Source organism: Mytilus californianus, unplaced genomic scaffold (assembly GCF_021869535.1).
Source record: "Mytilus californianus isolate M0D057914Y unplaced genomic scaffold, xbMytCali1.0.p SCAF_11, whole genome shotgun sequence".
In the NCBI taxonomy this organism is placed as follows: Eukaryota; Metazoa; Mollusca; class Bivalvia; order Mytilida; family Mytilidae; genus Mytilus; species Mytilus californianus.
The window spans coordinates 1233699-1256353 of NW_026262593.1; the positions used below are offsets into that span (position 1 = coordinate 1233699).

The 22655-nt window shown below is 32.8% G+C and overlaps 2 protein-coding genes across 2 annotated transcripts; both read left to right on the forward strand.

Annotated features, from left to right (window-relative positions):
• Nucleotides 1-6113: 6113 nt before the first annotated feature.
• LOC127720931 (keratin-associated protein 6-2-like) lies at nt 6114-7477 on the forward strand. The gene is made up of 2 exons (XM_052227666.1): nt 6114-6932; nt 7332-7477. The coding sequence occupies exon 1, from the start codon at nt 6114-6116 to the stop codon at nt 6930-6932; it is 819 nt and encodes a 272-aa protein (XP_052083626.1). The 3' UTR covers nt 7332-7477.
• Nucleotides 7478-19484: 12007 nt separating this feature from the next.
• LOC127720746 (uncharacterized) lies at nt 19485-21019 on the forward strand. The gene is made up of 2 exons (XM_052227501.1): nt 19485-20235; nt 20946-21019. The coding sequence occupies exons 1-2, from the start codon at nt 19485-19487 to the stop codon at nt 21017-21019; spliced, it is 825 nt and encodes a 274-aa protein (XP_052083461.1).
• Nucleotides 21020-22655: the final 1636 nt, after the last annotated feature.

Sequence of the window (22655 nt, forward strand, 5' to 3'; positions counted from 1 at the left end):
CCTGCTGGTATTGTGCTGCTAGTTGCAAAGACAAATGGAATCTCAGTAATCTGTTATACGATCAACATAGATACACATTATGCTAAATGTAAATCTGTTATTCAATCGACATAGATACACATGCTGTTAAATCTGTTATACAATCAACATAGATACACATGATGTTAAATATGTTAATCAACATAGATACACATGACGCCAAATGTTAAATCTGTTATTCAATCAACACAGATACACATGACGCCAATACTTCCAACTTGTGCGGGGATCAAGAAGCAATAAAACATGATCATTAATATGAAAACTATTCGCCAATGTTACATTCATATATAGTGATGTGTATTGTCTGATTATCATCTAATATCTAACACCAAATTTTGAGATATTCCTAAAATATTCATTAGCTGGCAAAAACAGCATTATTTTATCAAAATTCTCACCATTTAAAGCAAGTGTAATCCTGCAAAAATAAAAGATAGAATAAATGATTGGAGATTTTCTAAATCAATATTTGTATATGAAAACAGATCTGATGTCAATACAATAGTAACATTTTAAGTGTTCTATAATATGTTCTATTTTCCATTATCGGAAATGGCAGTTGTTTTCCAATTGTTCCGTTGATTGATAGGGTTTGATTTTGTCAGTTTTTAATTTTTAATTTGCCTTGGAGTTCGGTATTTTTTTTTTTAACTTTTGTACATGATCGAAGACCACCTATTGTAAACGTGTGCATACTTTTATTTTATCTCTTTTAAAACTCTTATATTTATTTGCTTGTTCATCTCTTTTATAAGTTCTCTAAACATATTCATTTTTATCTTGCATTCTTGCCTTTTCATTTTTTTCTTTTTCTCTTTCCTTTTATTTTTGTTAATCCATGTATTGTTTACAAAATCGACTTCTTTAGCGGAAGAATAACTTTTGCGCTTCATTTTTTTTTAGTTTAAGAACTTGATCTGCTTCGTTGTCATTGTTATTTGATAAGGACTTAGACTGATCATTTGCCTCTCTTTTATTTTATGCATTTTACTAGTAAATTATAGTACCAGATTTAGTGGTTGGTTTTATGGTAGGATTCCCACTTAATTCAGGCAGAAAAGCACATAATTTCGTATTGGACCCTGATCTGTTGTGATGGTCTTTTGTTCGTTTCAGAGCAGTTACTAAGGTGTTCCATTTACCCTTTACATGTTCTTAGGTGAACTATCTATAAGTATCTAATTGTTCTGATGTACTAATCCACATTCTCTTTTTTATATTTTCCCCCCTTTTGAGTGGCATCATCACTTTTTATTTCAGCAAGCAAAATTTGTGTTGCCTGTTCATTCCAAAACTTCCCAAGAAGAATCTTTAGTAGAGTATTCTGTTGAAAGTGTCTCGCTTTCAATTTTCTGCAAAAAAAATGAAATAATTAGGAAAATGATCATTATATCGTATTTGACAGACAACAGATGGACATTTTAATATAACATTGAGTGTTTATTAAGCCCTTTAAAAGCTATAATTTTATTGAAATCAGACATGAAGTGTTTATTAGGCCCTTTAACAGCTACAATTTCATTAAAATCAGACATGGAGTGTTTATTACGCACTTTTACAGCTACAATGTCATTGAAATCAAACACGGAGTGTTTATTACGCACTGTTACAGCTATAATTTCATTGAAATCAGACATGTAGTGTTTATTAGGCCCTTTAACAGCTACAATTTCATCAGACATGGATAGAAAATAATTTTACATACATTTTGTTCCTGTTGTTTTGAGTATGAAATCTTTAATTAACACTCTGTTTTGGCCAAGGGTGTGTTTATAAAATCCTGTTATTAGACCCCTTAACAACTATAATCAAAGAAATCAGAAGGGTTAGCTGGATATAATACCGAGTTTAACCCACCATTTTCTTCAAAAAATGCTTGTACTATAACTAAGACGAGTGCAGACCAACAAAAAACTTGCAGAAGACTTCAATATGGAGGTTATATGGAGCCAATTATCCCAAAAGTGTCCATGTATTTTCATTTAAAGAAGGTGTATTCAATATGAAAACAAAATGTAGTCAAGAGATACAGATGCGCCCAATATCCCCTACATATTGTAGACAGGAAACGCATTAGTTATTTCGAAAGGAAAGATTGGGAAACCTATTTTTTAACGGAAAATGCTGTAAGATCGATATATCCTAGGGATCATAGATTTATTCTTACGAGCAAGCTCAGAGCATGCTCAGAGGATGCTTGGAGCTTTTTAAGTAGGCTCTTCTCAGCAGTTTTAAAATTATTTTCTTTCTGTGAAGACTTAATACCATGCATTGTACAGTAATATTGAATTTCTCATCTATTTTATAGATTTGTTTGAATAGACCAGATGTTTATACAGGTGTTAATGGAGCTTCCTCTATAATGCTCTACTTTCCTTATTATAAAAGTGCTATAGATTTGATTGACATCTTAATGGATCATGATTATTATTGTCACATAAACTGCTGAGAAGAGCCTACTTAAAAAGCTCCAAGCATCCTCCGAGCATGCTTGGAGCTTCCTCGTAAGAATAAATCTATGATCCCCTATGCAACTTTATTTTTGTAACCCGGAGGCCTCCAGTCGAGGTACTGTTTACAGTATCCAGGGCCATAATTCTCTCCAACAAATAAGAAATATTAGGAAATTATCAAAATCGAACAGTTCAGTTACTAAAAAAAATTAATAACCATTTATATTATAGCGAGAATGTAATTGAAAAAATGTGTGCCTGTTTTAACATGGATTAGCAAATATCACCGTATTAGTAATGTCCGATCATATTTATAAAGTAATATTATGAGAAAAAGAAATGTTTTATTTTAGCAGACAACTGTCAGGAGTACTCATTATAATAAATTAACAACAAAAAAGTCAATAATGGAAAAAGAAACAGATCATCAACAAGGTCATTAACAAGGTCACTGACTAGGTCAACTTAAAACACAAGTACATACATAAATAAGATAAATTACTGTCGTCTGACGCTAAAAAGTTTAAAATAAGACATTAAATTTGATTTTTCGTGGCATGTGAGACATACTGGATAACATTTCATTTGATTTCTGGTGAAGAGTTGTCTCATTGGACATCATACCACATCTTTTTTTTATTTTTATGAATAATAGCGACACTATCAACTATAACATTTAAGGTTAAAGCACAAACCGTTGGTTTTCCCGTTTGAATGGTTTTACACTAGTCATTTTGGGGCCCTTTATAGCTTGCTGTTCGATGTCATCCAAGGCTCCGTGTTGGAGACCGTACTTTGACCCTATAGTGGTTTACTTTTACAAATTGCGACTTGGATGGAGAGTTGTCTCATACCACATCTTCTTATATCTACATAAAGCAGTTTAAAAACGGAAACGGCAAATATATTAAGTTTTGCGTTTGTTCTGTCTGTCCGTCAGTGTATATTTGGAACTTATCCAAATCTGTCTTTTTGTTTCTGTTATTTAATTGTTCGATGCCTATCTGACAATTAATTCACATCTTCTATTCGTTTTGATTCTTTTAAAGATTCTGAAATATCTAATTATGTATTTTGGTTTTTATTTTTTGCCTGTTTTAAATTACTGTTGAATATAAACCAAAAATTGAACACTGACTAAACAAATGGTGTACACAAGAAAGTACAGACGATTGTCGATTGAGCAACTTATTACAAAGTTCATAATTTAAGAGTGATGGTTGATAAAAACTATCATAATACGGCGACCTATGAAACACCAATATTGTATCTGATCCTTCTAGTAGTGGAAGTGCATGATGAGATTTAAATCGTTTCTTTTTCGATAGTGATCCCTTTACTCAGATTATAGATCTATCTTAATTAGTTTTGTTTTATTGCATAACTGCCTTCCTTTGAATCTAAAGTTGCTGACTTGTAGTAATATAAATTTTACATAATATATGGAAAAAGCAAGAAAAAAAAAGAATTTCTTTTGATTATTTTAAAGAGGCAAACATAATGTGATTGATCTGCATGTTCAAATAAACATTTGTTAAAAACGCACGCACACATAGACTGCTCTCTCTCTCTCTCTCTCTCTCTCTCCCGCTCTCCCGCTCTCTCTCTCTCTCTCTCTCTCTCTCTCTCTCTCTCTCTCTCTCTCTCTCTCTCTCTCTTTTATTATGAATCTAGTAAATCAATACATTCATTCATTCATATCTTTAATTCCTCATGAATGATGAGATTAAATGAACATACAATTAGTGAATATAAGTAAAAGTCATGATAACAAACGAAATATTAGTATGAGAGCAAAAAAGAAAAAATGTAATGATTATTAACCGTTTGCCTTGTGGTCTTTTAGTTTAACACAAAGTCATGCATCTATTATTTCATACAAATATGAACGATGAAACAGGTACATTTGTTTTATTTCAATTTCTTTTATAAAATAATTAATATTTGGGGGATTGATCATATGAATGACAACAAAGGTCAAAGGTGATGCAATTATGATGCATGATTATAAATGAATCGACTATGTGGTATGTAATCAGTCATTTTTCAGTATAAAAACAGGAACATTTTACGGATTCAGCATAGGTTATATCCAGCTCCTATCTTAAGGTAAGTTTTCTGATGTCTTACAAAAGTAGCTATATAGGCTGCTGTGAATTTGAGATCTTATATTATTTCTGCTTGTTTGTGTGTCTTTTGTGTTTTATAGGATATTTTTAATTTACGGTAAATAAAGTATTTGAAATTTATCAAACACTTTTATTAGTGAAACAATGTCTTTTTATTTAAAAGTTCTTGTTTCTTAATGAAAACTTGCTATGCTAGTCAGTTGCCTATTTCTTCCATTATAGATCATGTGCACAGTCCCCTTATTAGTTGGTAGATATATAAAAATAGATTTTTTATTCATTTTGTTTTGATCTTCACCGTGTTTTTCACTTTCAGAAGTTTTTTGGGTTTTTCTTTTTTGTACATTAATAGCAGAATTTCCCGGACCTTGAAAGAGAATAGAGATTCAATATTGAAAAAGGGCCCGGGGAAGAATTCACGAAAATGGCATTTTCTATTTTAATTAACTTTATATGTTGTTGTTCTTAAGATTTATATCCGAAATGTTTCAAACATGCAACATAAATAAATGAATATTTTACCACTCTACAAGGAAGCCGTGTCGATTTTAGCTTTACATATTGCATAAATATTTGTCTACCGATATAAACTGTATAAAAAATATGGTACGACTGCCAACGAGACAATTACCATAAGAGTTCTAATAACGTGAATATAATTAATTATAGGTCACCGTACGACCTTCAACAATGAAAAACACTCATAAGTATCGTAAAGCCAGCTATAAAAGGTCTCGACATGAAAAATGTTAAACGATTCAAACAAGAAAACTAACGGCCTTATTTGTAACAAACCAGTTTTAAAAAACGCAAATATGATAGACATGGACCAACAACAACCACTGATAAACAGGCTGCTGACTTTATTCAAGCTCATATAGAATGTGGCGGATTAAACATGTCTGTGAGCCCTCATCCCCACCCCTTATGCTGGGACAGTTGTAAAAGAATACACCGTAAGAACAATCAGTAAAAATCAGTTGCACATGGCTTTATGAATAATAATAGATTCACACGAAGCACATTCAAATACAAACAACAACAAACATAAACACAATAGACACAAAACACCGAAAAAGGAGTACTCGCAGTTCATGAAAGCAAATTTAAAGCCAGTTAGATATAAATAGATAAATCATGTGTACCTCTTGTTGTCTTATCATTTGTGTCGTGGGGTTGCTGTTTTGTTTTATATATCTACGTCACGTTTTCTTTATACAAAATTGAAATATACCGAATAAATTTCTTTTCTTTTTTATTTTCCAATCCTTTTTGCTATTTAATGTTTTGAATTAGCACATTTTAGGCAAATCTTTGGGGTTTCTTTTCTTCTAGTTATTGACTTTAAAGTAACTTAGTATACATGTTCTCATATGCTGCAGTACGCGTACGCTAATTAGACATCAAATTATCTGTTGTTAAATTTTTTGCCACAACTATAAATGTATCTTCCTCTGATTTCTTTACAGTACAGACGATCCGTACCAAAATGTATTTCACTTTCGCTGTCGTTTTGCTGACAGTCTTCAGTTCTGCCTACAGCTCTGGAAAAGATTCATATGGATATGGAAGCGGGTATGGTTCTGGGTATGGATCTGGAGTTAGTTCTGGAGTGCTTCTAGGAGGTGTTGGAAGTGGATATGGTGGATATGGAATCGGAGCTGGTGTAGGTTCTTTAGCTGTTATAGGAGGTGTATCCGGTGCTGGATATGGACCAGTAGGTAAAGGCGGATACGGTCCAGGACCAGTTCTTGTCAGTAGTGGATACGGCTCTGGATATGGCTCTGGGTATGGATCTGGAGTTAGTTCTGGAGTGCTTCTAGGAGGTGTTGGAAGTGGATATGGTGGATATGGAATCGGATCCGGTGTAGGTTCTTTAGCTGTTCTAGGATCCGGTGCTGGATATGGACCAGTTTCTGTAGGTAAAGGAGGATACGGACCACGACCAGTTCTTGTTAGTGGTGGATACGGCTCTGGATATGGGTCTGGGTATGGATCCGGGGCTGGTTCTGCAGTCCTTCTAGGAGTTGGCGGAAGCGGATATGGACCAGTTTCCGGAGGTTATGGCTCAGGAATCGGTTTGGGTTCAATTATTGTAGGAAGCGGATCTGGTGTCGGATATGGACCAGTCAAAGGTGGTAGTGGGTACGGTCCAGGACCAGTTGTTGTTAGTGGTGGTTACGGCGCTGGATATGGACCAGTCTCCGTCGGAGCAGGATACGGACCAGTTTCAGTTGGTGCAGGATATGGACTAGTATCAGCTGGTATCGGAGGTGGTTATGGTTACGGAAAAGGATCAAAATACTAGGTTTGTATCCGTATGAAAACACAATTCATAATTAAATATATTCAGTTATAGTTTCAATGATGAATAATATGATGTGAGACAGGTCCGTCCCAATCTCTATGATATATAATATGAAAAGTTTTACTTAGGCTATAACTGTAAAGGTATTTTTAACAATGCGAACGACTTTCATTCAAATCTAAGAAGTCACTGCAGAATGAGCAAATCGAATCAGGCTATGGAATTGACCATTCTATATAAATGTTAAAGGAACATTGTCACCAATAAAACGTTGCAAAACAATATTAAGGAAAAAGTCGTCTTTTTTATAAATAATGGTAGGATATTACCGTGAGAAAATCTAGTTTTGTAAATTGAAAAACATGTCATATTATTATCTTTTATGTTTTGTATTTGCAGGTGAAGTGATTATTAACAAGATCCCCGAAGATGATGAATCCATAGCATTTTAAAATTCAGACAACAGTCCTTGATCCGAGTTACTTCCTTTCCCTTTTATTCATATACATAATTATATAGATGAAGTTCATTAATAAAGATTTGCCTCCGAAACAATTATAGATTGGGAACTTATTTATTTTCAAAAAAGGTTCCAAGTGGTAAAGTTGAAGTCATGCATTTGAAAATTTTACAAACAACATCTCGAGTTGGTTGACTATTATGGAAAATACGTTTCACAGATGACGATCGATATGTTCCAATTCTAGAAACCGCAATCCTATTATCTTGTCCTCGAATATGACATAACCATATTCGGTATGCATTGGCAACACGAGGGCTTCAACATTTAAAGCAGGATCTGCTTATTATTCGGGAGCACCTGTGATCTCTCCTCCCCCGGTTTTTGTGGGGTTCGTGTTATTTGTTTTCTTTCCTGTTATGTTTGTAGGCTGTTGTTTGTCTTTCGTATTTGGCAATGGCGTTGTCAGTTTGTATTCGAATTATGAGTTATCATTTTCCTTTTTTCACCTCTCTTTTATCACTTATCGTATTTATCATAAAAAAGGTGGTGTTAGGTAAACGTGCCATAACAGCATGAAAAAAAAGATATATATAGGTACCATACTATAGTATCTACAAATAGTCAGTGTTTAACCATATAATATGGAAGTCATAAATCCACCATATCTAGATATAAAAAGATAGTTAGATACTACAGTCTTCTACACATAGTCAGTGTTTAACCCTAAAATATGGAGCTCATAAATCCACCATATCGAGATATAAAAAGATGGTAAGATACTGCAGTAGTTAGATACTACAGTCCTCTACAAATAGTCAATGTCTGACCCTATAATTTGGAGCTCATACATCAACCATATCTAGATACTGCAGTATCTACAAATAGTCAGTGTTTGATTCTATAATATGGAGCTCATAAATCAACCATATCTAGATACAAAAAGATAGTAAGATACTGCAGTATCTACAAATAGTCAGTATGTATCCCTATAATATGGATCTCATGAATCTACCATATCTAGATATAAAAAGATAGTAAGATACTTCAGTATCTACAAATAGTCAGTGTTTAACCCTATAATATGGAAGTCATAAATCCACCATATCTAGATATAAAAAGATAGTTAGATACTACAGTCTTCTACACATAGTCAGTGTTTAACCCTAAAATATGGAGCTCATAAATCCACCATAGCGAGATATAAAAAGATGGTAAGATACTGCAGTAGTTAGATACTACAGTCTTCTACAAAATGTCAGTGTTTGACCCTTTAATATGGAGCTCATACATCAACCATATCTAGATACTGCAGTATCTACAAATAGTCAGTGTTTGACCCTATAATATGGATCTCATGAATCTACCATATCTAGATATAAAAAACATAGTAAGATACTTCAGTCTTCTACAAATAGTCAGTGTTTGACCCTATGATATGGAGCTCATAACTCCACCATATCTAGATAAAAAACGACAGTAAGAAGTACGAAAGGAAAAATAAAAGTTTCCAATGAATCAAAAGAGTCTTGCCACCTAATTGTAACAGAAAGCAAAACCAATAAGTATTTGTTTTACATTTCAACTCAAATAATTTAGTGGTGAAAATAGGGTGAATTTTTGTCAAACAGATACATTTTAAATGAAATAGTTATTTGACATTAACAAAATCTGAAAAGTCTGAACAATACAGTTCAGTCGTGTGCAGTCAATCAGTATATTTTTTCAGACTAATTCACTGCGTTGAATTCAGTACTGTTCATATTTTTCGCTAGCAGTCAATTAAGTACTATTTAGAAGCTTTTCAAAAATTCAAAATGATGTTGATGTGAACTGGTAAATACTAACTACTGAACAGTCTGAACATAGACTGAACAGATCGTTATTGACTGCAAGCAAATTGTCTGAACAGTACGGCATGGGTTTTACTCATTGTTGAAGGCCGTCCAGTGACCAATTGTTGCATAAATCAGCTTCCTTCGGACTCTGTTGTATAGCTGTCTAATTGGTGATCATACAACATATCTTTATTTTACGTGAGTCATTGCGGAACGTTGCAAATGAAACATCCAAGCAGTTGTGTGTTTCTTTTCACTAAGTATAAATATATAAAAACACATATACCAAACTTTGGGTTTGGGAAACAAGTAGTTTTATGCAGAAGTGAAAAAAAGAATAGTTGTTATGTTATTTGGTCTCGGATGGAGAGTTGTTTCATTGGCAATTATACGCTATGTGCTTAAAATATTCAGCAAGCATACGGTCATGTAAGATCATTACTTTTTACTTGTGTAAATGCTATGATTGGATTGTTTTTTTTAGATTTTTTAAGACTAGTAGCTTTTACGCAAATATCCTGTCATAATTCTCATTATGAAAATAAGGAGATTTAATGGGATTGTCTATGAGCTAAATACCCACAGAAGACTAAACAATATAGATGGTATATGGTCAATATTGGTAAATTCATTTAACCATCCTGTTTCAATAACTGTGATGTCGAAGTACTCTGCGTTATTAATTAATATATATTTTACATGTCAGTAATAATTGTTCTGGTGCGAGTTACTTTCCAGTGTCTACATAAATTTACGTTCAAAAATGTCATTGAAGAGAAACCCAACAACTGTCAAATCAAATCAAAAATATTTTACTAGTTGAATCGTGAAAACTGTTGTCGCCATTTAAGATCATCAATATAGTGGATATACGATAAACCTTTCATGCGACGCAATATACTAATAACAGCTATGGTAAATTGAGGTACATCTGTAGCTTCTTCTAATAAAAAGCACAATTTGATCGTGAATTCAAAATTATTTTATTTCCTTGTCCAAGTTCATGGTCATTCACATGGTTACTGGACTGTGCCTGTAGGTTTTTAAAAGCACATTTTACTTGTAAATATGGACAAAGCACATCAACAAAAACGAAAAACTAGAATACAAAAATTACCATAGTACAATAAACCAATGACGGGATGTATAAGTACCGAGCCACGTCAAGTGGATATTATCAAAAATAGACTAATCAGTAAAAGTAATCATTTACAAATTCAAACAAAAAGACTCTTTAACACATAATTAAGATGATAACCAACGTCAGTACTTAGAATCTATACTTCAAAACCATCTTGTATTATTTGTGAAGTTGATACAGAATATTTATCAACAAGGTCTTGGTACTTCCTATGAACTTGTTTTAGAAAAAGGACAGGACGTTCTTTGACATAACCCTGGTTCGTCAACTTTCTGTTTATACACTGGTGACGTTTTACAAAGACTGAGTAGCAGCTGCAGGCTCTTGAATGTCGAATGAGTTAGGAAATGTATATCCCATATGCAGGTGAAATTGGTATATTGCTTCTAAGGTGAAATTAATAATTTTAAAATTGAAATCGTCTCCAGCTCGTTTGTCATAGATTCAGGTACTGAGATGACCGCTGATTTTAAATTCGAGATATAAGTCTAAAAATGAGGCAGAGGAAGCCGTGTCTGTTGCTTTTTTAATTTCTAGTTCTGATGGATATATTAATGAAACCCAATAAAAAAAGTTTGGATTGTTAATGGAAAGAACATCATCAATATATCTGAATGTGAAATTAAATGATCCGGCTTCTTTTACCTTTTTGTTTATAGCAAGTGTTTGAAGGAACTCCGACTCATATAGAAATAAGAATAGGTCGGCAAGGAGAGGCGCACAGATCGTTCCCATAGGAATGCCACCTATTTGTTGAAAAAGTCTTTCTAAAAATTCAACAGATATGTTGTCAATAAGAAACTCCAGCATACTGATCACGTGTTCCTCTATGTAGGATGTTTAATTTTTTGTTCACTATTAACAAGATATGGTATCCCAAATTAAGAAATGGATAGCGTATGCTTCCATTTCTATGTTGAAAAGCATTGTGGATTATTTCTTTTAGACGCATTTCGTACTTCTACATGATACAGTCTAACTTTTGATTTTGGAGGTCAGTGTTTCTGTTAATACGCAGTGAGCATGAATTAAATAAGACATTGTTTTGTAGATTTCCAATTTTTAAATCTTGTAAACGTTCTAAAAGTAAACTGACAATTCGTTTGGATATAATGGCTTCACATATATATCCTCTGCGCGAACGTTGTCACACTATACGAACTTCAAAAACGCAGTCTGTGCTCCTTATTAAAAAACACCTGGTTCACACAAACTTTGCGAGTAAGAACAATTACAATCGACCACACCATCACAAATACGTTGAAATATACAAATGTGGTCGTGTATCAACGCATTAACGACATGTTTTGATAGTCCTAGGTCTGTAGATACCATATTTTTTGTCTGATCTGTAAATTAAGCGGTTGTGTCCTATTCCCAATTATGACATTATGACTGCATGAGCAGAGGGTACAGTCCCTCATAATTTTTACTTTATTTGTATCTTCTGAATGAAAACATATAATTTGAACATCGGTAAACTACTGTTGTCTCTAACTAATATAGTAACGACTTTTCTGTATATATATAACTTAGATGTGGTATGAGTGCCAATGAGACAACTTTCCATCCAAGTCACAATGTATAAAACGTTAACATTTATAGATCAAAGTACGGCCTTAAACAATAAGCCTTGGATCACACTAAACAGCAAGTTATAAAGAGCCCCAAAATGACTAGTGTAAAACAATTCAAACAGGGAAACCAACGGTCTAACCTATATAAAAATCGAGAACGAAACACATATGAAACACACCAGCAAACGACAACCACTGAAAAACAGTGTTTTATTATATACTCAGTTTTAATATTGAGCGTACCGGTGGAGGATATTCAACATATTAATCAAATATTTGACAAAAACAGAATTGTACATATTATCATTTTACGTTTCCTTCAAATCGTTAGGAGAAACAATGTTCTAAAACGAATAAACGAATATACCTTGCTAATGATTTGGTACGCCAAGACTCTTCAGTGGCGCACGAATCGATACAGTTCAAATGTCAACTAAAATACGAACTTCAAATTGATAATCATTAATGACAGAAATACACCCCTTTTATGTTATAGGAGTGTGGAATAGTTATTCATCTGTTGATATATATATAATGTGATCGTATTGTGAATCGTTTAGTATAATTATTATTTTTGCGAAATAGGTGCTCATAATTACGGTCCTTCCAATTGCCTATATCATCCTTCTCAATAACTATGTAATTCTAGTATCACGGTTTTGAGACGTGAGCAGACATTATAAGCGACGTCAGAATGCTGAGGGAAAGTCATCAAGTTTACTGTGGTATTGCGTATAAATGTCTAAGGGAGATAATTATAATTATGATAATGATAGTAATAATGATAATAATAAAAATAATAATAATAATTATAATAATACTAATAATGATGATAATGATAATATTAATAATAATAATGATGATAATAATAATAATAATAACAATAATAATAATAATAATAATAATAATAATACAAATAATAATAATGATAATAATAATGATAATAATAATAATAATGAATATAAAAAAAAATAATAATAATATGGATTATTATAATAATAATGATAATAATAATCTTACATAGTGAATATTTTTTTAAATACATTTATTTTTTACGAAAAAATATATTTTTTAGTACCCGATACACAACTTTCCTAAAAAAATACTATAACTATGCAGCAAAGAAAAGGAAGACAAACAGACGGTTAATATCCAAATTTTATTTCAATTTTTTATTTGTGAAAAAAAATAGATGTCCCTTCACATTAAAGCTTCGTCAAATAACCGTTTAATGACTAGAAAGTTTTGATGCATTTATATGTACTTAATCACCAAGAGTGATGACCTTCTGTAACACTTACCATACAGACATGCACTGTGCATGGGCTGTACGTGATTTTGTTGCTTGTATCATCACTAACATACTGACTACGCAATATTTTCAGTACATTATAATATATAACGAGGGTTAATATTGTATATTTATTGTTTTACGTTGACACGTTTATAACCAGATTGACTTATATTTCTGTGTTCCAAACACATTTCCATAGGTTCAAAAGGATTAAGAAATTTATGGTTTCCAAAAAAAAAGTACTTTTATTGTTTTGTGGTCTCGTAAAAATTAATCATCTATATACTTTGTACTTTTACATGATTAAGGTTATTGTTCAAGCTAGAAATAATGAACTTTTGAATTTCTACGATTATTGTTCACCCCTTGCAGTAAAAAAAAATTAAAAAAAATATTGAGACTAATTGAAAATATTAATGATTTTGTATATTGGTAGACCCCAATATCACAGGCTGAATAAATACAATGCAAATCCTTTATAACCACCAAAATATACTAATACATGTATACATACATAACGAGATGTGGGGTAACCTTTAATAAGAAAATAAAATAAAACAAAACAAAACAAAACAAAAGCACAAATGATAGTTCCTAATGAATTGTAAATTATTAATAAGACATGTGCTAGTTAAATGCTACCAATGCAAGGTCGTCTACCATGATTGATGTAGCAGATAACGAATCCTTCAGTAAGGATTAAAATTGTAATTAAAGTATTCAAAATATCAATATAAGATATTTTCTACTTTTATGAATTCTGTTTTGATATTAAAATCTTTGAAATTGATCATAGGTTTTTGTTTTCAATTGTTGCGAACTTATTTGCTCATCATCTTATAATGGCAAGTCATTATGCAAATATGATCCAAATCCACCAAAAAATAAAAGAGGAGTTGCCTGCACCAGATTTGTGAGGGACAGACGGAAGCCAACTCAAGGCTTAAATGTAAACCATCGTTGGCTATGCATGACATATAATTTCTGATGACAAACCCAATTGTTGCAAGATCATGTTTATTCCTTATTATGTGAGCTATACATTTGGAGATGAAATGCTATTTTTTTTTTTTAAATTTCTGTAAAAAAAATCATATTTTTTTTTATCTCGTAGCTAATGCTCCTTTAAACAAAACAAATGTAATTCTAATTATTACTCAACACATACACGAACACATCATAACAAAAATAAAAAAAATATGTTATGATTGCCAATGAGACACCTCTGCACAAGAGACCAAATATCACAGTAATTAACAATTATAGGTCATCGTACGGCCTTCAACAATGAGCAAATACCACACCGGATAGTCAGTAATAAAAGGCCCAAAAATTACAAATGTTAAACATTTCAAACGAGAAAATTTACGGTCTAATTAATGTACAAAATAATGAACGAAAAACAAAAATGCTACACAGCAGCAAACGACAACCATAGAAATACAGGTTCATGACTTAGGACAGGCTCGTTTGAAGGCGTCAACCCTTCCCTAACCTTGGACAGTGGTGTAACAGTACAACATAAGAACAAACTATACAAATTAGTTGAAAAATGCTTAACTTCTCAGATGGATACAAATAGAAATACATCGCACTTAAACACAGAGTTGACGTTGACAGGTACTTATACATCCACACAACAGAAAGACACTAAGTACAGATCTGAGAGCCAATAACAACTAAGGAAACAATTATGCATCTAAGACTAAAATATCAATCAGTACACATCCAACCTCCAATAGATTAAGGGTAAAGACGTCAGAAACAGTCAAAGAGAAAACATGACATTGTAGTCTATATGCAACAATTGTTTAGTCCAAGTTACACAAAATTAAACATTATGTTAAGCATTTGGAATAGACGAAAAATGATTACAATGTCAATGCACGGCTATTAACTGTTTTAAACAAAAAAACATTGTAAAAAAAAAGGTGTTTTGTCTATGAACAATTACATATTCAAAACACCAAATAAGCAATCAATGTTATTTTTCCCTAATAATTTGTCACCAGTAAACGAATATTTGTCTTAAATAGTCATTTTGATCTTTAACATCGATATCATCTGTAAAATCTGAGAAATATTTTTTTTTAACCATGTTCAGTATTTCGGCAACTTTCAGGCATATCAAAGGCGGTAAATTCAGTACTGTTCATACTATTCAATTGCAACAGTTGTTCAGATCAAATTGACAATTTCAGATAAAAATAAGTTTACTAGTGTGTGTCTATGATATTGCAAGCCCGCTGGTAATGGGACTAGTTGCAAAGACAAATGGAAAGAAAACATTAAATCTATATTACAATCAACACAGATACTCATTAGGCCAAATGCATCTAAATATAACAGATATAAATTTCTCAAAGTATCTCAAAACGGAACTCATCATCGCGTTTTTAAGTGAAAAATAAAAATAGATCAGCTTCGACAGTGATTGTATATTTATTATAATAAGTTTTTGTTAAAGTTAGATTGAGCACTTTTAAAGCTTAGTAAGTTTTGAATGAATGATTTATCTGACAATAGACAATCTCTCAATCTAAAACAGATTAATGAATAGCATTTACAAGGCCATAAATAAGTTCCAATACGTTCAACTTGTGTGTGAATCTGATAAGAAGCAATACACCATGTTCATTAGTATGAAACTATCCCTCAATGTTACATTCATTTACATAGAAATCTCCGGGTGCGGGAATTTCTCGCTACATTGAAGACCTGTTGGTGACCTTCTGCTGTTGTCTGTTCTATGGTCGGGTTGTTGTCTCTTTGACACATTCCCCATTTCCATTCTCAATTTTAAATGTTGTCATTTATCATCAAAAAGTTCAGATTTTGACAATTAAACAAGAAAGAGACAAGATAGTACAGCGATTCAAAGTGTCATGTAAAAGCAGTGATAAGATATCAATTTGATGACAGAAAAACAATCGCAATTAGGATGCCATTCCAAATCCAACTTCAAAACATATTCTGAAAGTGTTACTGCGTCTGGAAAATTTAAAATAATTACACTTTTCCTGTTTTATCAAAGTTAATTGTTCTTTTTAGAACAAAAGAAATGATAGCATATTTATTTATTACTTCTATGAAAATCCGATGTAATCCTCTCATATCTGCCCCTAAGGCTTACATAAAATACATATAGTTATGTGTGTTGTATGATTATCATCAAAAATCAAAATCTTCAACGAAAGAACCACCTCTGCGCTACATTTGTTCTAGTTAATGATGACTCTGGCTGATCGGATTCATCTGCCTCTCTGTTGTTATGGCATGAATTTAAACGATTGTACCTGGCATAGCGGTTAAACTTATGGTAGGATTTCCAACCAGAATTTTCACGCTGAAAGCATATGATTCTGATCTGTTATTATGGTATTATGTTGGGTTCAAGGCAGCTACTAAGTTGATCCATTTACCGATGAACTTGTATCCATGGGTATCTAGTTGTCTTGATATACCATGTCACATTTTCATCTCTGTGATTTCCCCCTTTTTAGTGGCATCATCTCTTTTTTTTAAATTTCAACAAGCAGAACTTGTGGTCTCTGTTCATTCAAAAGCTCTGGTTATGTTTTCAAAAGAGACACAGACGGTTTAGCAGATTATTCTGTTTTAAAGTGTCTCGCTTTCAATTCATGAAAAACAAATACTGAAATAATTAGGAAAATACTCTTTAAATAGTTTATGATAACAACAGCTTGACAATGTATACAATTTCATTGAAATTAGACATGGGTAGACAGTGATTTCATTGAAACAACACATGGGTAGAAAATGATATCATTTAAAAACAAGAAATGGGTAGAAAATGATTTCATTTAAACAAGACATGGGTAGAAAATGATTTCATTGAAACAAGACATGGGTAGAAAATGATTTCATTGAAACAAGACATGGATAGAAAATGATTTCATTGAAACAAGACATGGGTAAAAGATTATTTTGATTTCATTGAAATCAGACTGGGAAGACAACGATTTCATTGATTTTTTATATGAATTTCATGTGAGATTGATGTAGAATTCACGTGAGCAAAATTTGCCTGTGTAGACTCTCTCTCTCTCAGGGAATCACTTGAATTCTGAAAGGAGGAAGACTGTTCGTAGATAGCTGCTATCCATGCATTATCTTTTAAGCTAAGCTAAACTAAATTGTAATGATTCTTAACAGTTTGCCTGGTTGTCTTTTAATTGAACACAAAGTCATGCAAGCTTTTATTTCATACAACTATGAATGATGCAACAGGCACATTTATTTTATTTTATGGTTTCTTCCAAATTCTTTTATGAAATTAATAAATAGTTGGAGAATTGATCATATGAATGACAAAAAAGGTCAAAGGTGATGCAATTATGATGCATGATTATAAATGGCACGACTATGTGGAATGTAATCAGTTTTTTTTCAGTATAAAAGCCGGAACATTTTATGGATTCAGCATAGGTCATAACCAGATCCTATCTTAAGGTAAATTTTTTTTATATCTTACAAAAAAAGTCTGTTGTGAATTGAAATATTATATAATTTCTGTGTGTATATGCGTCTTTGATGTTTTGTGAAAGGAGCTTTTTAATCTACGTTAAATAAAGTATTTGAAATCTATCACACACTTTTATCAGTAAAACATTGTCTTTTCATTTGAAAGTACTTGTTTTTTTTAATGAAAAATAGCTTTGATAGTCAATCGCCATGTTTCCATTAGTAATTATGTGCAGAGTCCCCCCTATTAGATGGTAGAGATCTAAAAATGGGTTTTATTCTTTTATACTTTGTTGATTTGATCTTCCGCGTGTTTATCACTTTGACTTGTTTTTTTTTTTTTGGAGGGGGGTTCTTTTGTACATTTATAACAGGATTTCCCGGACTTTGATGGATAATAATAATTCAATATTTTAAAAGGGCCCGGAGAAGAATATTCGAAGAGGGCATTTCCTATTCTTATTAACTTTATATGTTATAGCTCTTTAGATTTAAATTCGATACGTTTGTATCATGCAGCATATATCAATATATATTTTACACCTCAAATTTATTTCAAAAAAGAAGCTGTGTCGATTTTGAACTTGAAATATTGCATAAACATTTGTCAATCGATATAATATAACTAAAAGAAGTGATGTGGTATGATTGCCAATGAGACAAATATTTTCCAGAGTTGAAGTGACATTGATAACATCAGTTATAGGCCACTGTACGGCCATCAACATTGTGAAAACCCATATCGTATCGTAAAGCCAGCTTTAAAAGGTCTCCACATGAAAAATGTGAAACGATTCAAACAAGAAAACTAAATAACTAATTTGTAATAAAAACGCAATTATGAACGACATGACACAACGATAACCACTGAATTACAGGCAGCTGACTTAAGACAAGCACGTATAGAATGTGGTGGGGTTAAGCATGATTGTGAGCTCTTAACATTCCTCGTCAGCAGGGACAGTGGTGTAACAGCGCAACATAAGAACACACAATAAAAATCAATTGCAAATGGTTCTATTAACAACTCAATAGATACTATAACACTATAAAACCAGGTTTATTTCACTTTTGTTTATAAGGAAATGCCTATTCCAAGGCAGGTATTGATAGTTGTTTTCCATTGGTTTGATGTGTTTGAGCTTTTGATTTTGCCATTTGATAAAGGACTTTCCAAATTTGAATTTTCCGTGGAGTTCGGTATTTTTGTTACAGTATTTCCTTTTTACACAAAGCACAGAAAAACAACAGCCAATATAAACACAATAGACACAAAGCATCGAAATACGAGTACTCGCAGTTCCTGTAAGCTAGTTCAGAGCCAATTATAACTAATAAATAATTCATGTGAACCTTGCTGTCTTATCATTTTTGTAATGGGGTTGCTGTCTATTTTGACGTATCTACGTTACCTTTTCAACATACAATTGCAAGGTACCGAAATTTATTTTATTCATTATGGTCTAATTGACCTATCGGGTTTGCAAAACAAGGATTTTGATTTTAGTTTACCTATCCGTTTTTTATATCCCATGTTTTGCATTAGCACATGTCTGAGAGTAGGCAAAACCTTCTTTATTTATTTATCTATTTATTGTATTTTTCAACTAACTAAGTAAACTGGTCCTCGTATACACTAGTACGTTAATTAGAAATAATATTATCTGTTGTTTTTTTTTTTTTTTTTTTTTTTTCTACAACTATATTATAATAATATATGCCTCTGTTTTTATTGCAGTACAGAAAACCGTACCAAAATGTATTTCACTTTTGCCATTATTTTACTGACTGCCTTCAGTTCTGCCTATAGTTCTGGCAAAGGTTCATATGGATATGGGAGCGGATATGGCTCTGGATATGGAATCGGACCCGGCGTAGGTTCTTTAGGTGTACTAGGAGGTGGGTCCGGCGTTGGTTCTTCAGTCCTTCTAAGAGGTGGCGGCAGTGGATATGGACTAGTTTCTGTAGGTAAGGGGGGATACGGTCAAGGACAAGTTCTTGTTAGTGGTGGATATGGCTTAGGATATGGATCAGGAGTTGATTCTGCAGTCCTTCTAGGAGGTGGCGGAAGTGTATATGGTGGATATGGAATCGGATCCGGTGTAGGTTCTTTAGCTGTTGTAGGAAGCGGATCCGGTGCTGGATATGGACCAGTAAATGTTGGTAAAGGAGGATACGGATCAGGACCAGTTGTTGTAAGTGGTGGATATGGCTTAGGATATGGATCCGGGCTTGGTTCTGCAGTCCTTCTAGGAGGTGTCGGAGGTGGATATGGACCAGTTTCCGGAGGACTTAGTGTAGGTGGTTATGGCTCTGGAATCGGTTTGGGTTCAATTATTGTAGGAAGCGGATCTGGTGCTGGATATGGACCAGTCAAAGGTGGACTAGGGTATGGTTTAGGACCAGTTGTTGTTAGCGGTGGTTACGGCTCAGGAAACGGACCAGTTTCAGTAGGAGCAGGCCCAGTTTCAGTCGGAGCTGCCGGTATTAGAGGTGGTTATGGTTACGGTAAAGGATCACAATATTAAGGTATGTATCCGTATAAAACATAATACAAAACTAAGACTGACCATCATAGTCTCAAAAATTAGTAATATGACGTGAGACTGGTCCATCCTAGTTTCAATGATAAATGATATGATGTGAGACTGGTCCGTCCTAGTCTCGGTGATTTACCAATGATTTTACTTAAGCTATGGCTGTAAATGTATTTCTAACCATGCAAAAGGACGTTGAAAACTAAGAAGTCACTGCAAAATGAGCAAATTGAACCACGCTTAGGAATTGACCATTCTATATGGATGTTAAAGGAACATTGTCATCAATAAAACGTTACAAAACAATATCAAATAAAAAGTCGTCCATTTTGTCATTACCGTTAGGATATTATCGTGAGAAAATCTAATATTGTAAATTGTATTAAACACGTTAATTGCGACGATTTGAACCTGTTCGTTGTCGGAAGGGAAGAACAAAACAAAATGTATTCTAATGAAATATGGATTGTAACCTATTTTTAATTGGATGACGGCTGTTGTCTATTTCTTCCATGGTTGAAGGTCATAATTAGAAAAAAAAATTGTGCAATTGCAGTTGAGGTTTCAAATGTTTTATTTGAAAAAAAATACGAAAATTGCATAAGAATTGGAATAAAATATTGTAATTGCATACAATCAAAGACATGTCATATTTATATCTATTATATTTTGTATTTTCAGGTGAAATGATTATTAACAAGATCCCTGAAGATGATGAATCCATAGCATTTTCAATTTCAGACTTCAGTCCTTGATCCGTGTAATCTTCACATCAGTCAAGGGCTGTACTACATATACAGAATTATATAGATGAAGTTCATTAATAAAGATTTGCCTCCGAAACAATTATTGATTAAGATCTTATTTACTTTTATCGAAGGTTCCAAGTGGTAAAGTTGAAAGTTTTACGGACACAATCACGAGTTGGTTGACCGTTATGGAATATTTGTTTCACAGATGACTACATATATGTTCCATTTATAGTAACCGCAATCCCGTTCTCTTGTCCTCGAATTTGACCTCACTGAAAAAGATTTATTGCCGAATTTGAAGCAACACGAGCAAAACGACGGATGTTACGTTTGTAGAAGAATTTGAAGCACCTGCGATCACCCCTGGTTTTTTTGTGGAGTTCGTGTTATTCAATCTGTTTTTATGTTGTGTTTTGTAGATTGTTGTTTGTCTTTTCGTCGTTTTTCGTTTTTACCATATCGTTTCCAACTATGATATCGTTTCGGTATCTTCCGCCTCACTTTTATCACTTATCGTATGTATCATGAAAAAAGGAAATGTTAGTTAAACGTAACAAAACAATAAACACTACAAAAAAGACATTTAGAGGTACCATACTGCAGTCTTCTGCCAATAATGACCCTATAATACCAAGCTCTTAACTCCACCGAATCTAGATTTCAAATGATAGTAAACAGTAGGAAAGGGGGAAATCAAAGTTTTCAATAAATTAAAAAGAGTCTACTGCAGTCACTATATTATAAGGGATAGCAAAAACATAAAGTAAATTTTTTTTACATTGTTTATGCAGTATGGTACCTATGAATGCCGTTTGTGTATTGTGTACACTTCTGTTATCCTAATGCATCAAACAGAAAAATAAGATGGAGTTGTGTGACGTCACAAATGAACGTACTTGTCATTGAGATACAAATACGTAACCAATATTATTATGTATGACCGTTGTGTAGTCTGACATTTCAACCTCCCAGACCCTTTTGTATTTCGTGAATTCGTGATTCGGTCCTAGTGCTTAAAATCCCTCGATCCTTTATGGGTTGATTTGGCAAACATAAATAAAATACAAAAAAATGGTAAGCAATGAACGAGGTTGTTAAATGTGATATATGCTTTTTTGTGCTTCTTTGTTAAATATTTGTTTGTTTTTGTTGTGATTAAGATTGTGACACAGTGTTGACTGATGTACCCCTATTTTGACTTTTTTACCTTTTATGTCTGTTTGTTTTATTCACGCATCGTTGTCAATATAATGGAATTTGATGCGACTGTCATACAAGTGAGAGGTTTAGCGCTACTAAACCAGGTTCAATCCACCATTTTCTACATAATGCCTGTACCAAGTCAGGAATATGACAGTTGTTGTCCATTCGTTTAATGTGTTTTTGCTTTTGATTTTGCCATTTGATTAGGGACTTTCCGTTTTTAAATTTCCGTTCAGTATTTTTGTGATTTAACTTTTTAGTATTCACTGATAATAAAAAAAATAATAAACAGATTATCTCAATACGATGTCATTGCTATTAGAATTGTCTTCGTTTTCTCAGCCCCGTACAAAAAAATTGAAGACTTTTTTTCCAACAAATGGTCATTTTTAACCAGACGCCCTCAATTACCTGGCTATTTTCGTTTGATTTATGT